At 45.3% G+C, this 27,500-nt stretch overlaps 1 protein-coding gene across 1 annotated transcript in view; it reads right to left on the reverse strand.

Moving 5' to 3' along the window:
* Nucleotides 1-27,500, reverse strand: part of LOC106596042 (kinesin-like protein KIF13A) — a 298,962-nt gene that overhangs the window by 177,369 nt on the left and 94,093 nt on the right. Inside the window, 3 exon segments of the mRNA XM_045719221.1 lie at nucleotides 732-912; nucleotides 7,919-8,011; nucleotides 11,487-11,547. Of these exon segments, the coding sequence (XP_045575177.1) occupies nucleotides 732-912; nucleotides 7,919-8,011; nucleotides 11,487-11,547 (335 nt within the window).

Genomic DNA, 27,500 nt, shown 5'->3' on the forward strand with positions numbered 1-27,500 from the left:
AATGTGTCAGAAAACAATAAGTGGTTTTTGAGTCATCCTTACCACATTATATTGGACGTGCAAATTGACTCGCATAGATGATGAAGGAGCATCATGCTCTCTCCCTCTGTAGAAAGACATTTGACTGCAACCACAGTGTACAAAACACACCCACCCAGGAACCGGGAGGCGGGACAGACAGCAGACTGTCAAATCAGCAGTGTTCCCCTGCCATAGCTCACTTTGTGACTGACAGGTGGCTGTCCTATCAATAGATTGCTAGAAGATGCATATTGTTCATTCTAGCTGAGAGGGCTCGGCTGACTGTTCTTCTGGCTTGTGAATTGTAAATAATGTGCCTAGTTCATTGAAGTGGGAAAAGTAGCCAGCTGAAAATGAGTGTGTAACCAGCTGTATAGCTGACAGCTGGTGCTAGTGGAAAACACTGCTCAGGTCAGGTAAGGACACTCTTTACCTCAAGGTTTGATAGTCCATGAGATAGGCTACTCCAAAGCAAAGACACTGGTCAAGTTAGAGAGAGAGTGTGTGTGTGTGTGTGTGTGTGTGTGTGTGTGTGTGTGTGTGTGTGTGTGTGTGTGTGTGTGTGTGTGTGTGTGTGTGTGTGTGTGTGTGTGTGTGTGTGTGTGTGCGTGTGTGTGTACGTACATCCATCTGCACATCAGTCCATGTGTGTGCATATCCGTGCATGTGTGTGTCTGTATGTGTCCATTCGTCCGTCGGTCTAAACTCACCCTTTAGGGTCCAGCAGGTCACGGACCTTCTCGTTGTATATCTCCATGTAGGAGACCTCCACCTTGAAGGAGAGAACCTGGCTGTCCTCCCGGCCGATCCTCTCAAACAGGGAGCAGCACAGCCTGGGGATCAGCCCTGGAGCCTTCTTATTCCCCATCATGGAGAAGGACTTCCCTGACCCTGCAGAGAGGACAGGAAGGGACAGAGACAACAGCATAGCAGAGCCTTTAGCTACACATATAGACTTCAACAGTCCTTTACACAGCGGCTCTACAGACTAGACACCAGAACCTACAGGGGAGAGACAGGAAGGGACAACAGCAGAGATTAAACAGCAGAGAATAGAAACTGGTAAATGAAATAATGTTGTTTAGTAAATAAGAGTAGTATAGAGATCATAGAGAGCGGGACCAGCACTTATCTGAACCCACAACAAAGTCTGGAGGGTTTCTACGGCAACTATCTGATGTGCTCACTGCAGGTGTGTTGAAAACATGTCTGTAAATGTGTTTGTTCAGGTATTCTACAGGGAATCTGGCAACTCTTTGGTCCAGAGTCAGACAGTTTAGAACTACAGCAGGGTTTATGTTAGGAAAACGTGACCAGAAAGATTTTTACCGGACCCATATGCATTGGGGGCGACCACCCACGGTGCTCAGAATGACAGAAACCACATGTAGATGATGGTAATGCCTCTTAAGAGAGCTCCGGTAGTGAACCAGCCAATAAAACGTCCTTTTTAAACATTTGCCAAAATGCAATTTGAGGGGAAAACCCCATTCTAAACGGCACACCTGATGAAAGCAGTTCATATGTGACAGAGATTAAAATCACCATTAGAAAAAGGTGAGATCTAAAGATGCAACAACTATGAGTTGCTAATATGACTACGATTATGCCTTTGGCTTCTTGACAACAAAAGAAAGTTGATATAGAGAAATGGTAGTAGACTATGGCACTTATCGTAAGAGTAAGGGTGTTAACCCCAGTGGTAGTAGAGAAATGGCATACGAGGAAGTATTTCAAAGGCGGCGTGTCCAATAGCTTCCCCTAAAGTAAATTGAAATACATTTGTCAGAATTCTATAATTACTCCTGTCTATAGAGAAAGAAAGAAAATGATTTAAAATACTTCACCAGAGAGCATGACTTCGACACAGAGGAATCGAGGATCATAACCTTCTTTTAAAAAATTACTGTGGATTGTTTCAAATCACAAGCTTGTACAGTGCCTTCAGAAATGTTGTTATGTTGCAGCATGAATTTAAAATTGATTACATTTTGATTGTGTGTCACTGGCCTACACACAATACCTCATAATGTCAAAGTGGAATTATGTTTTTAGAAATGTTAACAAATTAATACAACATTTAAATCTGAACTGTCTTGAGTCAATAAATATTCAACCCCTTTGTTATGGCAACCCTAAATAAATTCAGGAGTAATGAGCCAATTGGAAGCTGGGGATGATTAGGTGACCGTGATGGTATGAGGGCCAGATTGGGAATTTAGCCAGGACACCAGGGTTAACACCCCTACTCTAACAATAAGTGCCATGGGATCTTTAGTGACCACAGAGAGTCAGGACACCTGTTTAACATCCCACCCGAAAGACAGCACATGTCCCCAATCACTGCCCTGGGATATTATTTTAGACCAGAGGAAAGAGTGACTCCTACTGGCCCTCCAATACCACTTCCAGCAGCATCTGGTCTACCATCCAGGGACCCTGCTTAGCGTCAGAGGCAAGCCAGCAGTGGGATGCAGGGTGGTATGCTGCTGGCCACAGGTGTCCTTCCTAACTCAGCCGCCGGAGAGGAAGGAAAGCGCTCAGGGATTACCCCATGAGGCCAATGGTGACTTTAAAACAGTTATAGAGTTTAATGGCTGAATACAAAGCGTAATGGCAAATCCAATACAACACATCACAGAGTACCACCACATATTTTCAAGCATGGTGGTGGCTGCATCATGTTATGGGTATGCTTGTCATTGGCAAGGTGCTAGGGAGTTTTTTAGGATAAAAATAAATGGAATAGAGCTAAGCACAGGCATAATCCTAGAGGGAAACCTGGTTCAGTCTGCTTTCCAACAGACACTGGGAGACAAATTTACCTTTCAGCAGGACAATAACATAAAACATAAGGCAAATCTACACTGGAGTTGTTACCAAGACAACATGGAATGTTCCTGAGTGGCCTAGTTACAGTTTTGACTTAAATCGGCTTGAAAATCTATGGCAAGACTTGAAAATAGCTGTCTAGCAGTGATCAACAACCAACTTGACAGAGCTTGAAGAATTTGATGTCACGTCCTGACCAGTATAAGGGGTTATTGGTTATTGTAGTTTGGTCAGGACGTGGCAGGGGGTATTTGTTTTATGTGGTTCGGGGTTTAATGGGATATGTATTTATGTAAGAGGGGTGTTTGATTTATGTGTTCCGGGGTTTTTGGGTAATGTTCTTGTTTTGTATTTCCATGGTTTTCTATGTTGTGTATTTCTTTGTGTTGGCCTGGTATGGCTCTCAATTAGGAACAGCTGTACATCGTTGTTGCTGATTGAGAGTCATACTTAGGTAGCCCTGTTTCACCTGTCCCTTTGTGGGAAGTTGTGGTTGCATAGCTGTGTGTTTTAGCCTGCAATCCTGTTCGTTCGATCGTTTTCTTGTTTTGTTTGTTTGTGTTCAATAAAAGTCATTATGAGCACTCAACCGCTGCGCCTTGGTCCACTACGATACGACGACCGTTACAGATAAAGAATAATGTGCAAATATTGTACAATCCAGGTATGAAAAGCTCTTAGAGACTTACCCAGAAAGACTCACTGCTGTAATCACTGCCAAAGCTTATTCTAACATGTATTGACTCAGGGGTGTGAATACGTATGTAAATTAGATATTTTTGTATTTCATTTTCAATAAATGTGTCTGTTTTTTGCAAATGATAATCGTTCCTCACAGTATTTGAACAATCTTTCCAACAATCTCCCCCTCCACAATCACCAAGCCTCGGTGTGAAAGACCAAAATATCATTATCCGATGATCCCATATATCCAGTAGAAACATCCTAAAATACTTTTCCCTTGTGCAAAAACAGCTGTCTGTTCTGAGCTCACTGGTGCAGGGCCCGGAATAGGCTAGTTGATACAACGTTGTAAGTTCGCTAGCAACAGCTTTCAGCCAGACCCAGTAGATTGATTTGATACAAAGTTGTACTTCACTAGCTACAGTATAGCTCAAGTCAAGACAGATAAAAAGGGAGGCAGACAGGCTGAGTAGAGATTTTCATCAAGATATTTTCTACTTATTTGTCGGCTTGATGTATTTTTACTTAGTTGACAATGGAAGTTCTAGGCCTACTGCTGCATTGGCCTGGGCGATCTCTGAGTTCCATGTTCTCATTTCTTTAGCTGCCAGTTGATTACGGTGAATCAATGTGTCCATATGGCAGAGGCTTGTGCTCTCACATTGGTTGAATTTTAACTTTTAGATTTAATGTGTATAAATTGAAGTCTTATTATGTTTAACCATGTGACAACGATTTTGCTAAACTAAAACGTTATTATTGAAATGAAACTGTTCCACGAAAAATGTGCATATGAAACTCATTACTGGCCTGCAGATTGGTAGAAATGGTAGGACAATTTGGAATCTTCTCCAAACATGAAACTCATTACTGGCCTGCAGATTGGTAGAAATGGTAGGACAATTTGGAATCTTCTCCAAACATGAAACTCATTACTGGCCCCCAGATTGGTAGAAATGGTAGGACAATTTGGAATCTTCTCCAAACATGAAACTCATTACTGGCCCCCAGATTGGTAGAAATGGTAGGACAATTTGGAATCTTCTCCAAACATGAAACTCATTACTGGCCCCCAGATTGGTAGAAATGGTAGGACAATTTGGAATCTTCTCCAAACATGAAACTCATTACTGGCCCCCAGATTGGTAGAAATGGTAGGACAATTTGGAATCTTCTCCAAACATGAAACTCAGGCGCCGCCTATGTCGTCTTTATAAACTAATTGCCTCCAGGTTTCTGTGGTCTGGTTTGACCTACACACTCTTAGAAAAAAGGGTTCCAAAAGTGTTCTTGGGCTATCCCTATAGGAGAACCCTTTTTGGCTCCAGGTAGAACCTTTTTTGTTTCATGGTCAACCCCTATTGGTTCCATGTAGAACCCTCTATGCAAAGGTTTATACATGGAACCCAAAAGGGTTCTGCCTGGAACCAAATATAGTTATCCTATGGGGACAGCCAAAGAACCCTTTTAGGTTCTACATAGCACCTTTTTTTTCTAAGACTGTATGCTAATTTGAAGCAAGTTAAGACAAGCCTCATAATACGAAGTAAAACATTCAGGTTTCAAAGAATGAAAGTGATGGGTGGTGCGTGTGATAGTTGTATAGATAAAGAAGATGCATGACAACTAACCAAAAATACACACGCTAATTTAATTACACTAAATTATGCAAATTAACATATAAACCGAGAGGCATGACAGTCAAATGTTTTTACAATGCATTCAGAAAGTATTCAGACCCCTTCCCCTTTCCAACTTTTGTTATGTTACAGCCTTATTCTAAAATGGATTAAATGGTTTTTTCCCCCTCATCAATCTACACACAATACCCCATAATAACAAAGCAAAAACAGGTTTATAGACATTTCTGCAAATGTATTAAAGATAAAAACTGAAATATTACATTTACATAAGTATTCAGACCCTTTACTCAGTACTTTGTTGAAGCACCTTTGGCAGCGATTACAGCCTCGAGTCTTCTTGGGTATGACGCTACAAGCCTGGCACACCTGTATTTGGGGAGTTTCTCCCATTCTTCTCTGCAGATCCTCTCAAGCTCTGTCAGGTAAGATGGGGAGTGTCGCTGCACAGCTATTTTCAGGTCTCTCCAGAGATGTTAGATCGGTTTCAAGTCCGGGCTCTGGCTGGGCCACTCAAGGACATTCAGAGACCTGTTCCAAAGCCATTCCTGCGTTGTCTCGGCTGAATGCTTAGGGTCATTGTCCTGTTGGAAGGTGAACCTTCGCCCCAGTCTGAGGTCATGAGCGCTCTGGAGCAGGTTTTCATCAAGGATCTCTCTGTACTTTGCGCCGATCATCTTTCCTTCGATCCTGACTAGTCTCCCAGTCCCTGCTAAAGGACTCTAATAGTCTGAGAGTCCTTTAGGTGCCTTTTGGAAAACTTCAAACGGGCTGTCATGTGCCTTTTGGCCACTCTACCTGCAGTAAGAATTGAATCAGTCATGAGCTCTGTCAGAGTGACCATCGGGTTCTTGGTCACCTCCCTGACCAAGGCCCTTCTCCCCCGATTGCTCAGTTTGGCTGGGCGTCTAGTTCTAGGAGTCTTGGTGGTACCAAACTTCCATTTAAGAATGATGGAGGCCACTGTGTTCTTGGGGGATCTTCAATGCTGCAGACATTTTTTGGTATCCTTCCCCAGATCTGTGCCTCGACACAATCCTGTCTCGGAGGTCTACGGACAATTCCTTTGACCTCATGGCTTGGTTTCTCCTCTGACATGCACTGTCAACTGTGGGACCTTATATAGACAGGTGTGTGCCTTTCCAAATCATGTCCAATCAATAGAATTTACCACAGGTGGACTCTAATCAAGTTGTAAAAACATCTCAAGGATGATCAATAGCAACAGGATGCACCTGAGCTCAATTTCAAGTCTGAATACTTATGTAAATAAGGTATTTCAGTTTTTTATCTGTAATAAACGTGCAAAATTGTCTTAAAACCTGTTTTCGCTTTGTCATTATTGTATTGTGTGTAGATTCATGAGGAAAATGTTTCATTTAATCAATTTTAGAATAAGGCTGTAACGTAACAAAATGTGTAAAAAGTCAAGATGTCTGAATACTTTCTGAATGCACTGAACATCGACTGGTATTTCCATCAATTAATAAAAAAGCATTATTTTGCAATGCGATTGTTTTTTCTCCCGGTCAATTTGGCCGGCAACTATTTTATTTATCCGCTTTTCATTTTTTTTCATCGGCCAAAAGCCGTCAATTACTGGCTAACTGAAACCCTGCATGTATAAAACATAACTCTTCCCTCAAATACACCAGCACTACTAAATGAATGTGGATTTATAGAAGACAACAAATCAAACACATTTCTAAGTATCCATACATGTATACATGTCTCTTTTCAGAATGTGTATGATAGCCCTATGATAGCAGGGAAGATACAGACTATCCCATATTATCTGTGATCTCCAAAGCCTTTGTTTCCAAGGTGTGTCACTCCGCTCCAGGTTGTTCTTCAGGACAGGAAGTGAGGATCAAGGATCTAATCCTTAGTGTTGGGGAGGAAGGATACGGGGCTGAGCGATTCGCCAGCTTGAGTTAGCGTGATCAGAAACACTGAAGCTTCCTGTTCTTGTTGTGCCTCTGCAGGGCCACGCAGGGATACATAAAGTGCGTCTCAAATGCCACCTATTCACTATATAGTGCACTACTTTTGACCAGAGTCCTATGGATATCCCTATGTGCCCTGGTCAAAAGTAGTGCCCTATAGGTGGCATTTGGGACGCAGGTGTGCTGTATCTGCAGGGCCAGGGAAGAGGGATACAGACGTATGTTGTCTCCTCTCCACCCCTAGCATGGAACGACATAAGCAGATGATGATGCCTGCAGAGCTACTTAAGGCTGTTCTGAACACAGCCCTGTTTTAACATATTTCCTACTGACCTGCATCATAATAATTCAGTATAAACAGTCTTACTTCATAAGTCTTACTTCATAGGCCTTACTTCATAGGTCTTACTGTACTCACTAGACTGGTGTATTCGTGGTGTGTACTCACTAGACGGGTGTATTCATGGTGTGTATTCACTGGACTGGTGTATTCGTGGTGTGTACTCACTAGACTGGTGTATTCATGGTGTGTACTCACTAGACTGGTATATTCATGGTGTGTACTCACTAGACTGGTGTATTCATGGTGTGTACTCACTAGACTGGTGTATTCATGGTGTGTACTCACTAGACTGGTATATTCATGGTGTGTACTCACTAGACTGGTGTATTCATGGTGTGTACTCACTAGACTGGTGTATTCATGGTGTGTACTCACTAGACTGGTATATTCATGGTGTGTACTCACTAGACTGGTGTATTCATGGTGTGTACTCACTAGACGTTCTCAGTTACCTGTTTGTCCATAGGCGAAAATGCAGGCATTGTATCCTTGAAAGGCGTTTTCCAGTATTCCCTCACCAAGGCACTGGAACACCACCTCTTGACCTTCAAAACAAACAACAGTCACCATGGAGACCAGAAGGATAAAAAAAACATGCAGAATAAACATACAGAGCAACCATTAAACCATAAACAGTCCTTTATAATGTGCCAAATAAACAGTCTCACTGTGTAGAGAGAGAGAGAGACAGACAGACAGACAGAGAGAGAGAGAGAGAGAGGGAGATAGATAGATAGATAGATAGATAGAGAGATAGACAGACAGACAGACAGACAGACAGACAGACAGACAGACAGACAGAGAGAGAGAGAGAGAGAGAGAGAGACAGAGAGAGAGAGAGAGAGAGGGAGATAGATAGATAGATAGATAGATAGATAGATAGAGAGAGAGAGACAGACAGACAGACAGACAGACAGACAGAGAGACAGACAGACAGACAGACAGACAGACAGACAGACAGACAGACAGACAGACAGACAGACAGACAGACAGACAGACAGACAGACAGACAGACAGACAGACAGAGAGAGAGAGGGACAGAGACAGAGAGAGAGAGAGGGACAGAGAGACAGAGAGATAGATAGAGAGAGAGAACTGTCATGCTCCTCCTGATAAATGAAGCAGCTGTTTAGTAGCTAAATAAAGCTGTGGTCCTTCAGGCAACCCTCCACTGAACAGATTGTCCTGCTGTCGCTTAAGATGAAGCACACGCACTGAAACACACACACACACACACACACACACACACACACACACACACACACACACACACACACACACACACACACACACACACACACACACACACACACACTGAAGAACACACATCCCCAAAATTGTAAATAGTTAGTGCCACTAACATGTTTAGCTAGTTAGTGCCACTAATGTTTAGCTAGTTAGTGCCACTAATGTTTAGCTAGTTAGTGGCACTAACATGTTTAGCTAGTTAGTGCCACTAATGTTTAGCTAGTTAGTGGCACTAACATGTTTAGCTAGTTAGTGGCACTAATGTTTAGCTAGTTAGTGCCACTAATGTTTAGCTAGTTAGTGCCACTAATGTTTAGCTAGTTAGTGACACTAATATTTAGCTAGTTAGTGCCACTAACATGTTTAGCTAGTTAGTGCCACTAATGTTTAGCTAGTTAATGACACTAATGTTTAGCTAGTTAGTGCCACTAATGTTTAGCTAGTTAGTGCCACTAACATGTTTAGCTAGTTAGTGCCACTAACATGTCTAGCTAGGTAATGACACTAATGTTTAGCTAGTTAGTGCCACTAATGTTTAGCTAGTTAATGACACTAATGTTTAGCTAGTTAGTGCCACTAACATGTTTATCTAGTTAGTGACACTAACATGTTTAGCTAGTTAATGACACTAACATGTTCATCTAGTTAGTGACACTAACATGTTTAGCTAGTTAATTACACTAACATGTTTAGCTAGTTAGTGCCACTAATGTTTAGCTAGTTAGTGACACTAACATGTTTAGCTAGTTAATGACAGTAATGTTTAGCTAGTTAGTGCCACTAATGTTTAGCTAGTTTAGCTAGTTAGTGCCACTAACATGTTTAGCTAGTTAGTGCCACTAATGTTTAGCTAGTTAGTGACACTAATATTTAGCTAGTTAGTGCCACTAACATGTTTAGCTAGTTAGTGCCACTAATGTTTAGCTAGTTAATGACACTAATGTTTAGCTAGTTAGTGCCACTAATGTTTAGCTAGTTAGTGCCACTAACATGTTTAGCTAGTTAGTGCCACTAACATGTCTAGCTAGGTAATGACACTAATGTTTAGCTAGTTAGTGCCACTAATGTTTAGCTAGTTAATGACACTAATGTTTAGCTAGTTAGTGCCACTAACATGTTTATCTAGTTAGTGACACTAACATGTTTAGCTAGTTAATGACACTAACATGTTCATCTAGTTAGTGACACTAACATGTTTAGCTAGTTAATTACACTAACATGTTTAGCTAGTTAGTGCCACTAATGTTTAGCTAGTTAGTGACACTAACATGTTTAGCTAGTTAATGACAGTAATGTTTAGCTAGTTAGTGCCACTAATGTTTAGCTAGTTTAGCTAGTTAGTGCCACTAACATGTTTTCTGTGTCAGTAGCAAGAAATAATTCCCCCTCACTATCTCCCTCTGTCTCTCCTTACATAAATAAATACACAACCATCTTTTTCTCAGTCCCATAAACCTTTCTATTCAGATGCAAATCAGCTTGTAAAAACATACTTTGCATTATGTAAAACCAGGACTTCCCTGTACTGTAGGTTTTTCCTTCTCTCTCTCCCTCCTCACCCTCTCTCCCTCCTCACCCTCTCTCTCTCTCTCCCTCCTCACCCTCTCTCTCTCCTCACCCTCTCTCCCTCCTCACCCTCTCTCTCTCCCTTCTCACCCCCTCTCTCTCCCTCCTCACCCTCTCTCTCTCTCTCCCTCCTCACCCTCTCTCCCTCCTCACCCTCTCTCTCTCTCTCCCTCCTCACCCCTCTCTCCCTCCTCACCCTCTCTCTCTCTCTCCCTCCTCACCCTCTCTCCCTCCTCACCCTCTCTCTCTCTCTCCCTCCTCACCCTCTCTCTCTCCTCACCCTCTCTCTCTCTCTCCCTCCTCACCCTCTCTCTCTCCCTCCTCACCCTCTCTCCCTCCTCACCCTCTCTCTCTCCCTTCTCACCCCCTCTCTCTCCCTCCTCACCCTCTCTCCCTCCTCACCCCCTCTCTCTCCCTCCTCACTCTCTCTTGCTCCCTCCTCACCCTCTCTCGCTCCCTCCTCACCCTCTCTCCCTCCTCACCCTCTCTCTCCCTTCTGACCCCCTCTCTCTCCCTCCTCACTCTCTCTTGCTCCCTCCTCACCCTCTCTCCCTCCTCACTCTCTCTTGCTCCCTCCTCACCCTCTCTCGCTCCCTCCTCACCCTCTCTCCCTCCTCACCCTCTCTCTCCCTTCTCACCCCTCTCTCTCCCTCCTCACCCTCTCTCGCTCCCTCCTCACCCTCTCTCCCTCCTCACCCTCTCTCTCCCTTCTCACCCCCTCTCTCTCCCTCCTCACTCTCTCTTGCTCCCTCCTCACCCTCTCTCTCTCCCTTCTCACCCCCTCTCTCTCCCTCCTCACCCTCTCTCCCTCCTCACCCCCTCTCTCTCCCTCCTCACTCTCTCTTGCTCCCTCCTCACCCTCTCTCGCTCCCTCCTCACCCTCTCTCTCCCTCACCCTCTCTTTTTCTCTACCTCTCTCTTTCCTGTTTTCCAAGACTCAGCTCACCTGGCAGGCTTTAAATAGTGATGAGATGAGATAGCTGTGTTTAGTGTTCTTTAGTGATGATAGAGAGATTATCTCTGTCAACCTCAACAGTCAGTGGTTGCATCCCAAATGGCACCCTATTCCCTATACAGTGCACTTCTTTTGACCAGCGCCAATAGGGGTCACTATATAAGGATTAGGGTGCCATTTGGGGTGCATAGTAGCTGTGTGAATCTGAACAGAACAGTCAGCTAAGCCTGAGCCTGTTGTCTGGGACTTACCAGCATACTTGGGCATGTTGGACTCATCCATGGACCAGAAACAGTGGTCAAAGGCAAACACCTGTGAGAGAGGACAAAGAATGATCAACACACACACACACACACACACACACACACACACACACACACACACACACACACACACACACACACACACACACACACACACACACACACACACACACACACACACACACACACACACACACACACACACACACACACAGTAAGCTCCTGTCTGAGCATGTTGTAGTGTATCTACCTAAAGAAGGTAGTGGACCACTATGGCAGACACACACCAAGAGACACTATGACAGACTTAGTGGACTGTTTCAAGACAACCTATAACACATCAGATGTCTGTTGTCTGTGAGAGAGAGAGAGAGAGAGAGAGAGAGAGAGAGAGAGAGAGAGAGAGGGTGAGGAGGAAGAGAGGGCGAGGAGGGAGAGAGAGGGGGTGAGAAGGGAGAGAGAGAGAGGAGAGAATGAGAGAGGGGAGAGAGAGAGAGAGAGCGTGAGAGACAGAGTCAGAGGGGAGAGAGAGAGAGAGACAGAGTCAGAGAGGGGAGAGAGACAGAGAGCGCAAGAGAGAGAGAGAGCGAGAGACAGAGTCAGAGAGGGGAGAGAGACAGAGAGCGCAAGAGAGAGAGAGAGAGAGAGAGAGAGAGAGAGAGAGACGGAGGGAGGGAGGGAGGGAGGGAGGGAGAGGAAACCCTGATGAATGTTGTTGACTGAGGTAATGCTAGTTGCCGTGACGGGGCCTCAGCAGACCAGGGACTGCATCCCAAATGGCATCCTATTCCCTATGGGCCCTCTGTTCAAAAGTGGTGCAGTGTACAGGGAATAGGGTGCCAGCCCAGATCCACTGTAGGGCAGCTATGCTCCAGGCTCCATGCTGGCCTGCTCTGTTTGGCAGACAGACAGTGGTAGTTGGATGTTGGAGTTAAATGAATTCATAAATCAGGGTCACGGCTCCACAGTAGACATTCCAGCTCCCAGTGACCCGTCTCCACGGCAACCCGGCTGGAGTCATTCCTGGAGGTGCAGGCTGTGTGTATATTACAGACAGTGGGTGAACTGTTTGGTGTGTGTGTGTGTGTGTGTGTGTGTGTGTGTGTGTGTGTGTGTGTGTGCCTGAGAGAGAGCCACCTGTGTTTGCTCACAGCTGTAAGTGGATGAATGGATGGCATAGAAATTATACTCTCTGGTCTAGACCCTCTCTAGTCTAGACCCTCTCTCTAGTCTAGACCTTCTCTCTAGTCTAGACCCTCTCTCTAGTCTAGACCTTCTCTCTAGTCTAGACCCTCTCTACTCTAGACCCTCTCTCTAGTCTAGACCCTCTCTACTCTAGACCATCTCTCTAGTCTAGACCCGCTCTCTAGTCTAGACCCTCTAGTCTAGACCCTCTCTAGTCTAGACCCTCTAGTCTAGACCCTCTCTAGTCTAGACCCTTTAGTCTATAGATCCTCTCTCTAGTTTAGACCCTCTATAGTCTAGATCCTCTCTAGTCTAGACCCTCTCTAGTCTAGGCCCTCTCTCTAGTCTAGACCGTCTCTCTAGTCTAGACCCTCTGTAGTCTAGACCCTCTGTAGTCTAGACCTTCTCTCCAGTCTAGACCCTCTCTAGCCTAGATCCTCTCTCTAGTCTAAACCCGCTCTCTAGTCTAGACCCGCTCTCTAGTCTAGACCCTTTCTCTAGTCTAGACCCTCTAGTCTTGACCCTCTCTAGTCTAGACCCTCTAGTCTAGACCCTCTAGTCTATAGATCCTCTCTCTAGTCTAGATCCTCTCTCTAGTCTAGATCCTCTCTCTAGTCTAGACCCTCTCTAGTCTAGGCCCTCTCTTTAGTCTAGACCCTCTCTCTAGTCTAGACCCACTCTCTAGTCTAGACCATCTCTAGTCTAGACCCTCTCTACTCTAGACCCTCTCTCTAGTCTAGACCCTCTCTAGTCTAGACCCTCTCTCTAGTCTAGACCCTCTCTCTAGTCTAGATCCTCTCTCTAGTCTAGACCATCTCTAGTCTAGACCCTCTCTCTAGTCTAGACCCTCTCTAGTATAGACTGTCTCTCTAGTCTAGACCCCCTCTAGTCTAGACCATATCTCTAGTCTAGACCCCCTTTCTAATCTAGACCCCTTCTCTAGTCTAGACCCTCGCTAGTATAGACCCTCTCTCTGGTCTAGACCCTCTCTCTAGTCTAGACCCTCTCTAGTATAGACCCTATCTTTAGTCTAGACCCTCTCTAGTCTAGACCCTCTCTAGTATAGACCCTCTCTCTAGTCTAGACCCTCTCTAGTCCAGACCCTCTCTAGTCTAGACCCTCTTTAGTCTAGACCCTCTCTAGTCCGGACCCCCTCTCTAGTCTAGACCTCCTCTAGTCTAGACCCTCTCTAGTCTAGACCCCCTCTCTAGTCTAGACCCTCTCTCTATTCTAGACCCTCTCTAGACCATCTCTCTAGTCTAGACCCTCTCTAGTCTAGACCCCCTCTCTAGTCTAGACCCTCTCTCTATTCTAGACCCTCTCTAGACCATCTCTCTAGTCTAGACCCTCTCTAGTCTAGACCCTCTCTAGTCTAGACTCCCTCTCTAGTCTAGACCCTCTTTCTATTCTAGACCCTCTCTCTAGTCTAGACCCTCTCTAGTCTAGACCCCCTCTCTAGTCTAGACCCCCTCTCTGGTCTAGACCCTCTCTAGTATAGACCCTATCTTTAGTCTAGACCCTCTCTAGTCTAGACCTTCTCTAGTATAGACCCTCTCTCAAGTCTAGACCCTCTCTAGTCTAGACCCTCTTTCTAGTCCAGACCCTCTCTAGTCTAGACCCTCTTTAGTCTAGACCCTCTCTAGTCCGGACCCCCTCTCTAGTCTAGACCTCCTCTAGTCTAGACCCTCTCTAGTCTAGACCCCCTCTCTAGTCTAGACCCTCTCTCTATTCTAGACCCTCTCTAGACCATCTCTCTAGTCTAGACCCTCTCTAGTCTAGACCCCCTCTCTAGTCTAGACCCTCTCTCTATTCTAGATCCTCTCTAGACCATCTCTCTAGTCTAGACCCTCTCTAGTCTAGACCCCCTCTCTAGTCTAGTACCTCTCTCTATTCTAGACCCTCTCTCTAGTCTAGACCCTCTCTAGTCTAGACCCCCTCTCTAGTCTAGACCCCCTCTCTGGTCTAGACCCTCTCTAGTCTAGACCCTCTCTAGTCTAGACCCCCTCTCTATTCTAGACCCTCTCTAGACCATCTCCCTAGTCTAGACCCCCTCTCTAGTCTAGACCCTCTCTAGTCTAGACCCCCTCTCTAGTCTAGACCCTCTCTAGTCTAGACCCTCTCTAGTCTAGACCCTCTCTAGACCATCTCTCTAGTCTACACCCCCTCTCTAGTCTAGACCTCCTCTAGTCTAGACCCTCTCTAGTCTAGACCCCCTCTCTAGTCTAGACCCTCTCTCTATTCTAGACCCTCTCTAGACAATCTCTCTAGTCTAGACCCTCTCTAGTCTAGACCCTCTCTAGTCTAGACCCCCTCTCTAGTCTAGACCCTCTCTCTATTCTAGACCCTCTCTAGACCATCTCTCTAGTCTAGACCCTCTCTAGTCTAGACCCTCTCTAGTCTAGACCCTCTCTAGTCTAGACCCCCTCTCTATTCTAGACCCTCTCTAGACCATCTCTCTAGTCTAGACCCCCTCTCTAGTCTAGACCCTCTCTAGTCTAGACCCCTTCTCTAGTCTAGACCCTCTCTAGTCTAGACCCTCTCTAGTCTAGACCCTCTCTAGACCATCTCTCTAGTCTAGACCCTCTCTAGTCTAGACCCCCTCTCTAGTCTAGACCCTCTCTAGTCTAGACCCCCTCTCTAGTCTAGACCCTCTCTCTATTCTAGACCCTCTCTAGACCATCTCTCTAGTCTAGACCCCCTCTCTAGTCTAGACCCTCTCTAGTCTAGACCCTCTCTAGTCTAGACCCCCTCTCTACTCTAGACCCTCTCTAGTCTAGACCCTCTCTAGTCTAGACCCCCTCTCTAGTCTAGACCCTCTCTAGTCTAGACCCTCTCTCTATTCTAGACCCTCTCTCTAGTCTAGACCCCCTCTCTAGTCTAGACCCTCTCTAGTCTAGACCCTCTCTAGTCTAGACCCCCTCTCTAGTCTAGACCCTCTCTAGTCTAGACCCTCTCTCTATTCTAGACCCTCTCTAGACCATCTCTCTAGTCTAGACCCTCTCTAGTCTAGACCCTCTCTAGTCTAGACCCCCTCTCTAGTCTAGACCCTCTCTCGTCTTGCCTCGTGCTGCAGACTCCCACTACTAGACTCTCCTAGAATTAGAGGGATTCAACTGACTCAAATAGTTCAGGGGCTGTACAGTAGGTATCTAGTGTCTCAGAGTGCTGATTTAGGATCAGTTCTGCCTTTTAGATCATAATATGATGGACAGGGGACCTGATCCTAGATCAGCACTCCTACTATGAGACGTTTGGTATACAGACCAATATATTTTTATTGAATGTTTTTATTCTGATCCTTTATTTTTTATTACATTGTTTTACTTATTTTTTCTTAAAACTGCATTGTTGGTTAAGGGCTTGAAAGTAAACATTTCTGGCTGGGCTGCTGCTGGCCCTCACTCACTGGCTGGGCTGCGGCTGGCCCTCACTCACTGGCTGGGCTGCGGCTGGCCCTCACTCACTGGCTGGGCTGCTGCTGGCCCTCACTCACTGGCTGGGCTGCTGCTGGCCCTCACTCACTGGCTGGGCTGGCTGCTGGCCCTCACTCACTGGCTGGGCTGGGCTGCTGGCCCTCACTCACTGGCTGGGCTGCTGCTGACCCTCACTCACTGGCTGGGCTGCTGCTGGCCCTCACTCACTGGCTGGGCTGCTGCTGGCCCTCACTCACTGGCTGGGTCACTCACTGGCTGGGCTGCTGCTGGCCCCTCACTCACTGGCTGGGCTGGGCTGCTGCTGGCCCTCACTCACTGGCTGGGCTGGGCTGCTGCTGGCCCTCAGTCACTGGCTGGGCTGGGCTGCTGCTGGCCCTCACTCACTGGCTGGGCTGCTGCTGACCCTCACTCACTGGCTGGGCTGGGCTGCTGCTGGCCCTCACTCACTGGCTGGGCTGGGCTGCTGCTGGCCCTCACTCACTGGCTGCGCTGGGCTGCTGCTGGCCCTCACACACTGGCTGGGCTGCTGCTGACCCTCAGTCACTGGCTGGGCTGGGCTGCTGGCCCTCACTCACTGGCTGGGCTGGGCTGCTGCTGGCCCTCACTCACTGGCTGGGCTGCTGCTGGCCCTCACTCACTGGCTGGGCTGCTGCTGGCCCTCACTCACTGGCTAGGCTGCTGCTGGCCCTCACTCACTGGCTAGGCTGCTGCTGGCCCTCACTCACTGGCTGGGCTGCTGCTGGCCCTCACTCACTGGCTGGGCTGCTGCTGGCCCTCACTCACTGGCTGGGCTGCTGCTGACCCTCAGTCACTGGCTGGGCTGACAAAACTGTTGTGGGACCCAAATGGCACCCAATTCCTTATATAGTGCCTCTATGGGCCCACGTCAAAAGTAGTGCACTAAATAGGGAATAGGGTGCCATTTGGGAAGCAACCCTGGTATCCCTCCATAAATGTCTGAGTCAGTATGATTGAGCTCCTTTTCTAATCCTAATAGAGGCCACGACAGGCCAGGGAGAGAGGGAGGCACTGTTGTACTGTCAGCATAGTCACGTCTGGGGACGGACACTGAAGGGGTCTGATAGAGAGAGCTCCTTTATAGTCACGGCTGGGGACGGACACTGAAGGGGTCTGATAGAGAGAGCTCCTCTATAGTCACGTCTGGGGACGGACACTGAAGGGGTCTGATAGAGAGAGCTCCTCTATAGTCACGTCTGGGGACGGACACTGAAGGGGTCTGATAGAGAGAGCTCCTCTATAGTCACGTCTGGGGACGGACACTGAAGGGCTCTGATAGAGAGAGCTCCTCTATAGTCACGGCTGGGGACGGACACTGAAGGGGTCTGATAGAGAGAGCTCCTCTATAGTCACGGCTGGGGACGGACACTGAAGGGGTCTGATAGAGAGAGCTCCTCTATAGTCACGGTTGGGGACGGACACTGAAGGGGTCTGATAGAGAGAGCTCCTTTATAGTCACGGCTGGGGACGGACGCTGAAGGGGTCTGATAGAGAGAGCTCCTCTATAGTCACGGCTGGGGACGGACGCTGAAGGGGTCTGATAGAGAGAGCTCCTCTATAGTCACGGCTGGGGACGGACACTGAAGGGGTCTGATAGAGAGAGCTCCTCTATAGTCACGGCTGGGGACGGACACTGAAGGGGTCTGATAGAGAGCTCCTCTATAGTCACGGCTGGGGACGGACACTGAAGGGGTCTGATAGAGAGCTCCTCTATAGTCACGTCTGGGGACGGACACTGAAGGGGTCTGATAGAGAGAGCTCCTCTATAGTCACGGCTGGGGACGGACGCTGAAGGGGTCTGATAGAGAGCTCCTCTATAGTCACGTCTGGGGACGGACACTGAAGGGGTCTGATAGAGAGAGCTCCTCTATAGTCACGGCTGGGGACGGACACTGAAGGGGTCTGATAGAGAGAGCTCCTCTATAGTCACGGCTGGGGACGGACGCTGAAGGGGTCTGATAGAGAGAGCTCCTCTATAGTCACGGCTGGGGACGGACACTGAAGGGGTCTGATAGAGAGAGCTCCTCTATAGTCACGGCTGGGGACGGACACTGAAGGGGTCTGATAGAGAGAGCTCCTCTATAGTCACGGCTGGGGACGGACACTGAAGGGGTCTGATAGAGAGCTCCTCTATAGTCACGGCTGGGGACGGACACTGAAGGGGTCTGATAGAGAGCTCCTCTATAGTCACGGCTGGGGACGGACACTGAAGGGGTCTGATAGAGAGAGCTCCTCTATAGTCACGGCTGGGGACGGACACTGAAGGGGTCTGATAGAGAGAGCTCCTCTATAGTCACGGCTGGGGACGGACACTGAAGGGGTCTGATAGAGAGAGCTCCTCTATAGTCACGGCTGGGGACGGACACTGAAGGGGTCTGATAGAGAGAGCTCCTCTATAGTCACGGCTGGGGACGGACACTGAAGGGGTCTGATAGAGAGAGCTCCTCTATAGTCACGGCTGGGGACGGACACTGAAGGGGTCTGATAGAGAGCTCCTCTATAGTCACGGCTGGGGACGGACACTGAAGGGGTCTGATAGAGAGAGCTCCTCTATAGTCACGGCTGGGGACGGACACTGAAGGGGTCTGATAGAGAGAGCTCCTCTATAGTCACGGCTGGGGACGGACACTGAAGGGGTCTGATAGAGAGAGCTCCTCTATAGTCACGGCTGGGGACGGACACTGAAGGGGTCTGATAGAGAGAGCTCCTCTATAGTCACGGCTGGGGACGGACACTGAAGGGGTCTGATAGAGAGAGCTCCTCTATAGTCACGGCTGGGGACGGACACTGAAGGGGTCTGATAGAGAGAGCTCCTCTATAGTCACGGCTGGGGACGGACACTGAAGGGGTCTGATAGAGAGAGCTCCTCTATAGTCACGGCTGGGGACGGACACTGAAGGGGTCTGATAGAGAGAGCTCCTCTATAGTCACGGCTGGGGACGGACACTGAAGGGGTCTGATAGAGAGAGCTCCTCTATAGTCACGGCTGGGGACGGACACTGAAGGGGTCTGATAGAGAGAGCTCCTCTATAGTCACGGCTGGGGACGGACACTGAAGGGGTCTGATAGAGAGCTCCTCTATAGTCACGGCTGGGGACGGACACTGAAGGGGTCTGATAGAGAGAGCTCCTCTATAGTCACGGCTGGGGACGGACACTGAAGGGGTCTGATAGAGAGAGCTCCTCTATAGTCACGGCTGGGGACGGACACTGAAGGGGTCTGATAGAGAGCTCCTCTATAGTCACGGCTGGGGACGGACACTGAAGGGGTCGAGAGAGGCTCCTCTATAGTCACGGCTGGGGACGGACACTGAAGGGGTCTGATAGAGAGAGCTCCTCTATAGTCACGGCTGGGGACGGACACTGAAGGGGTCTGATAGAGAGAGCTCCTCTATAGTCACGGCTGGGGACGGACACTGAAGGGGTCTGATAGAGAGAGCTCCTCTATAGTCACGGCTGGGGACGGACACTGAAGGGGTCTGATAGAGAGAGCTCCTCTATAGTCACGGCTGGGGACGGACACTGAAGGGGTCTGATAGAGAGAGCTCCTCTATAGTCACGGCTGGGGACGGACACTGAAGGGGTCTGATAGAGAGAGCTCCTCTATAGTCACGGCTGGGGACGGACACTGAAGGGGTCTGATAGAGAGAGCTCCTCTATAGTCACGGCTGGGGACGGACACTGAAGGGGTCTGATAGAGAGAGCTCCTCTATAGTCACGGCTGGGGACGGACACTGAAGGGGTCTGATAGAGAGCTCCTCTATAGTCACGGCTGGGGACGGACACTGAAGGGGTCTGATAGAGAGAGCTCCTCTATAGTCACGGCTGGGGACGGACACTGAAGGGGTCTGATAGAGAGAGCTCCTCTATAGTCACGGCTGGGGACGGACACTGAAGGGGTCTGATAGAGAGAGCTCCTCTATAGTCACGGCTGGGGACGGACACTGAAGGGGTCTGATAGAGAGAGCTCCTCTATAGTCACGGCTGGGGACGGACACTGAAGGGGTCTGATAGAGAGAGCTCCTCTATAGTCACGGCTGGGGACGGACACTGAAGGGGTCTGATAGAGAGAGCTCCTCAGGAGACAGCAGAGCAGCAGAGTGGGTTAGGCTGCTGGGGAGTTTAGGAACTAACTACCTTAACACGTCTGAACAACCAGATGGCACCCTATTCCCTATTTAATGCATACTTTTGAGCAGAACACCACGGGCCATGGTCAAAAATAGTGCACTCTATTTTTTAATTCACCATTATTTTACCAGGTAGGCTAGTTGAGAACAAGTTCTCATTTACAACTGTGACCTGGCCAAGATAAAGCAAAGCAGTGTGACACATACAACAACACAGAGTTACACATGGAGTAAACAATAAACAAGCCAATAACACAATAAACAAGTCAATGACACAGTAGAAAAAAAGAAAGTCTATATACAGTGTGTGCAAAAGGCATGAGGAGGTAGGCAACAAATAGGCCATAGGAGCGAATAATTACAATTTAGCAGATTAACACTGGAGTGATAAATGAGCATATGATGATGTGCAAGTAGAGATACTGGTGTGCAAAAGAGCAGAAAAGTAAATAAAATAAAAACAGTATGGGGATGAGGTAGGTAGATTGGGTGGGCAATTTACAGATGGACTGTGTACAGCTGCAGCAATCGGTTAGCAGCTCAGGTAGCTGATGTTTAAAGTTAGAGAGGGAAATAAAAGTCTCCAACTTCAGCGATTTTTGCAATTCGTTCCAGTCATTGGCAGCAGAGAACTGGAAGGAAAGGCGGCCAAAGGAGGTGTTGACTTTGGGGATGACCAGTGAGATATACCTGCTGGAGCGCGTGCTACGGGTGGGTGTTGTTATCGTGACCAGTGCGCAGAGATAAGGCGGAGCTTTACCTAGCATAGTCTTATAGATGACCTGGAGCCAGTGGGTCTGGCGACGAATATGTAGCGAGGGCCAGCCGACTAGAGCATACAGGTCACAGTGGTGGGTGGTATAAGGTGATTTGGAAACAAAATGGATGGCACTGTGATAGACTGCATCCAGTTTGCTGAGTAGAGTATTGGAAGCAATTTTGTAGATGACATCGCCGAAGTCGAGGATCGGTAGGATATTCAGTTTTACGAGGGTAAGTTTGGCGACGTGAGTGAAGGAGGCTTTGTTACGGTATAGGAAGCCGATTCTAGATTTGATTTTGGATTGGAGATGTTTAATATGAGTCTGGAAGGAGAGTTTACAGTCTAACCAGACACCTAGGTATTTGTAGTTGTCCACAAATTCTAGGTCGGAACCGTCCAGAGAACTGATGCTAGTCGGGCGGGCAGGTGCGGGCAGCGAACGGTTGAAAAGCATGCATTTGGTTTTACTAGCATTTAACAGCAGTTGGAGGCCACGGAAGGAGAGTTGTATGTTATTGAAACTCATTTGGAGGTTTGTTAGCACAGTGTCCAAGGAAGGGCCAGAAGTATACAGAATGGTGTCGTCTGCGTAGAGGTGGATCTAGGGAATACGGTGCCATTTGGGACTCTGTCCAGGGCTTAGACACCTGCTCTATGAATTCATATGGGTTAGACCTGCTCTATGATGTCATATGGGTTAGACCTGCTCTATGATGTCATATGGGTTAGACCTGCTCTATGAAGTCATATGGGTTAGACCTGCTCTATGATGTCATATGGGTTAGACCTGCTCTATGATGTCATATGGGTTAGACCTGCTCTATGAAGTCATATGGGTTAGACACCTGCTCTATGAAGTCATATGGGTTAGACCTGCTCTATGAAGTCATATGGGTTAGACCTGCTCTATGATATCATATGGGTTAGATCTGCTCTATGAAGTCAAATGGGTTTGACCTGCTCTATGAAGTCATATGGGTTAGACCTGCTCTATGAAGTCATATGGGTTAGACCTGCTCTGTGAAGTCATATGGGTTAGACACCTGCTCTATGAAGTCATATGGGTTAGACCTGCTCTATGAAGTCGTATGGGTTAGACCTGCTTTATGAAGTCGTATGGGTTAGACCTGCTCTATGAAGTCATATTGGTTAGACCTGCTCTATGAAGTCGTATGGGTTAGACCTGCTCTATGAAGTCATATGGTTAAGACCTGCTCTATGAAGTCATATGGGTTAGACCTGCTCTATGAAGTCATATGGGTTAGACCTGCTCTATGAAGTCATATGGGTTAGACCTGCTCTATGATATCATATGGGTTAGACCTGCTCTATGAAGTCATATGGGTTTGACCTGCTCTATGAAGTCATATGGGTTAGACCTGCTCTATGAAGTCATATGGGTTAGAACTGCTCTATGAAGTCATATGGGTTAGACCTGCTCTATGAAGTCATATGGGTTAGACCTGCTCTATGAAGTCATATGGGTTAGACACCTGCTCTATGAAGTCATATGGGTTAGACCTGCTCTATGAAGTCGTATGGGTTAGACCTGCTTTATGAAGTCGTATGGGTTAGACCTGCTCTATGAAGTCATATTGGTTAGACCTGCTCTATGAAGTCGTATGGGTTAGACCTGCTCTATGAAGTCATATGGGTTAGACCTGCTCTATGAAGTCATATGGGTTAGACCTGCTCTATGAAGTCATATGGGTTAGACCTGCTCTATGATATCATATGGGTTAGACCTGCTCTATGATATCATATGGGTTAGATCTGCTCTATGAAGTCATATGGGTTTGACCTGCTCTATGATATCATATGGGTTAGATCTGCTCTATGAAGTCATATGGGTTTGACCTGTTCTATGAAGTCATATGGGTTAGACCTGCTCTATGAAGTCATATGGGTTAGACCTGCTCTATGAAGTCATATGGGTTAGACACCTGCTCTATGAACTCATATGGGTTAGACCTGCTTTATGAAGTCCTATGGGTTAGACCTGCTCTATGAAGTCCTATGGGTTAGACCTGCTCTATGAAGTCCTATGGGTTAGACCTGCTCTATGAAGTCATATGGGTTAGACCTGCTCTGTGAAGTCATATGTGTTAGACACCTGCTCTATGAAGTCATATGGGTTAGACCTGCTCTATGAAGTCGTATGGGTTAGACCTGCTTTATGAAGTCGTATGGGTTAGACCTGCTCTATGAAGTCGTATGGGTTAGACCTGCTCTATGAAGTCCTATGGGTTAGACCTGCTCTATGAAGTCCTATGGGTTAGACCTGCTCTATGAAGTCATATGGGTTAGACCTGCTCTATGAAGTCATATGGGTTAGACCTGCTCTATGAAGTCATATGGGTTAGACCTGCTCTATGAAGTCGTATGGGTTAGACCTGCTCTATGAAGTCGTATGGGTTAGACCTGCTCTATGAAGTCATATGGGTTAGACCTGCTCTATGAAGTCATATGGGTTAGACCTGCTCTATGAAGTCATATGGGTTAGACCTGCTCTATGAAGTCATATGGGTTAGACCAAACAACCAAATGATTTCTGATTACACAATAACTGACCACTCCATCCATTAACAATGATTCAATCAAAGTAATTCAGTGATAAAATCATTGATTTGATTGTTTACTGGCATTTAGACAGGTTTAAAAAGTCTGAGATTTGAAAACAGAGCAGCATACACCATACAACATCATACTACATCATACACCATCATACATCACACAACATTCAACATCATACACCATCATACAACATCAGACATCATACACCATCACACACCATTCATCATACATCATACACCATCATACAACAACATACATCAAAAAACCATTCATCATACAACATCATACACCATTCATCACACAACATTCAACATCATACACCATCATACATCACACAACATACACCATCATACATCACACAACATACATCATTCATCATACACCATTCATCATACATCATAATACACAATCATAAACCATTCATCACACAACATTCAACATCATACACCATACACCATCATACAACATCATACACCATCATACACAATTCATCACACAACATTCAACATCATACACCATCATACATCACACAACATACACCATCATACATCACACAACATACACCATCATACATCACACAACATACACCGTCATACACCATCATTCAACATCACACATCATACATCATCATACACCATCATACAACATTATACATCATAAACATCATAAACCATTCATCACACAACATTCATCATACAACATCATATATCATACACCATCATACATCACACAACATACAACAACATTCAACATCATACATCATACACCATTCATCATACATCAGCATACATCATACACCATCATACACCATCATACAACATACATCATACACCATCATACATCATACAACATACATCATACATCATACAACATCATACAACATCATACAACATCATACAACATGCATCACACACCATTCATCATACAACATCACACAACATACATCACACACCATTCATCATACATCATACAACATCATACAACATGCATCATACATCATAACACATCATACATCATACACCATCATACACCATTCATCACATAACATTCAACATCATACATCATACACCATTATACAACATCATATATCATACACCATTCATCAAACAACATTCAACATCATACATCATATACCATCATACATCACACAACATTCAACAACATTCAACATCATACACCATCATACAACATCATACACCATCATACACAATTCATCACACAACATTCAACATCATACACCATCATACATCACACAACATACACCGTCATACACCATCATTCAACATCACACAACATCATACATCATACACCATTATACATCATACACCATCATACACCATCATAAACCATTCATCACACAACATTCATCATACAACATCATATATCATACACCATCATACACCATCATACACAATTCATCACACAACATTCAACATCATACACCATCATAAACCATTCATCACACAACATTCATCATACAACATCATATATCATATACCATCATACATAACACAACATACAACAACATTCAACATCATACATCATACACCATTCATCATACATCAGCATACATCATACACCATCATACACCATCATACAACATACATCATACACCATCATACATCATACAACATACATCATACAACATCATACAACATCATACAACATACAACATCATACAACATGCATCATACACCATTTATCATACATCATACAACATCATACAACATCATACAACATGCATCACACACCATTCATCATACAACATCACACAACATACATCACACACCATTCATCATACATCATACAACACCATACAACATGCATCATACACCATTCATCATCACACATCATACATCATAAACCATCATACACCATTCATCACACAACATTCAACATCATACACCATCATACAACATCATACACCATCATACAACATCATACAACATGCATCATACACCATTAATCATACATCATCACACATCATACATCATACACCATCATACACCATTCATCAAACAACATTCAACATCATACATCACATACCATCATACATCACACAACATACAACAACATTCAACATCATACACCATTCATCATACACCATCATACATCATACATGATCATACAACATACACCATCATACATCATCATACGTCATACAACATACATCATACAACATCATACAACATACATCATACAACATCATACAACATGTATCATATAGCATTCATCATACACCATTCATCATACATCATAATACACAATCATAAACCATTCATCACACAACATTCAACATCATACACCATACACCATCATACAACATCATACACCATCATACACAATTCATCACACAACATTCAACATCATACACCATCATACATCACACAACATACACCATCATACATCACACAACATACACCATCATACATCACACAACATACACCGTCATACACCATCATTCAACATCACACAACATCATACATCATCATACACCATCATACAACATTATACATCATAAACATCATAAACCATTCATCACACAACATTCATCATACAACATCATATATCATACACCATCATACATCACACAACATACAACAACATTCAACATCATACATCATACACCATTCATCATACATCAGCATACATCATACACCATCATACACCATCATACAACATACATCATACACCATCATACATCATACATCATACAACATACATCATACATCATACAACATCATACAACATCATACAACATCATACAACATCATACAACATGCATCACACACCATTCATCATACAACATCACACAACATACATCACACACCATTCATCATACATCATACAACATCATACAACATGCATCATACATCATAACACATCATACATCATACACCATCATACACCATTCATCACATAACATTCAACATCATACATCATACACCATCATACAACATCATATATCATACACCATTCATCAAACAACATTCAACATCATACATCATATACCATCATACATCACACAACATTCAACAACATTCAACATCATACACCATCATACAACATCATACACCATCATACACAATTCATCACACAACATTCAACATCATACACCATCATACATCACACAACATACACCGTCATACACCATCATTCAACATCACACAACATCATACATCATACACCATCATACAACATTATACATCATACACCATCATACACCATCATAAACCATTCATCACACAACATTCATCATACAACATCATATATCATACACCATCATACACCATCATACACAATTCATCACACAACATTCAACATCATACACCATCATAAACCATTCATCACACAACATTCATCATACAACATCATATATCATATACCATCATACATAACACAACATACAACAACATTCAACATCATACATCATACACCATTCATCATACATCAGCATACATCATACACCATCATACACCATCATACAACATACATCATACAACATACATCATACAACATCATACAACATCATACAACATGCATCATACACCATTTATCATACATCATACAACATCATACAACATCATACAACATGCATCACACACCATTCATCATACAACATCACACAACATACATCACACACCATTCATCATACAACACCATACAACATGCATCATACACCATTCATCATACATCATCACACATCATACATCATACACCATCATACACCATTCATCACACAACATTCAACATCATACATCATACACCATCATACAACATCATACACCATCATACAACATGCATCATACACCATTAATCATACATCATCACACATCATACATCATACACCATCATACACCATTCATCAAACAACATTCAACATCATACATCACATACCA

The sequence above is a fragment of the Salmo salar genome, chromosome ssa05 (assembly GCF_905237065.1).
Source record: "Salmo salar chromosome ssa05, Ssal_v3.1, whole genome shotgun sequence".
NCBI lineage: Eukaryota > Metazoa > Chordata > Actinopteri > Salmoniformes > Salmonidae > Salmo > Salmo salar.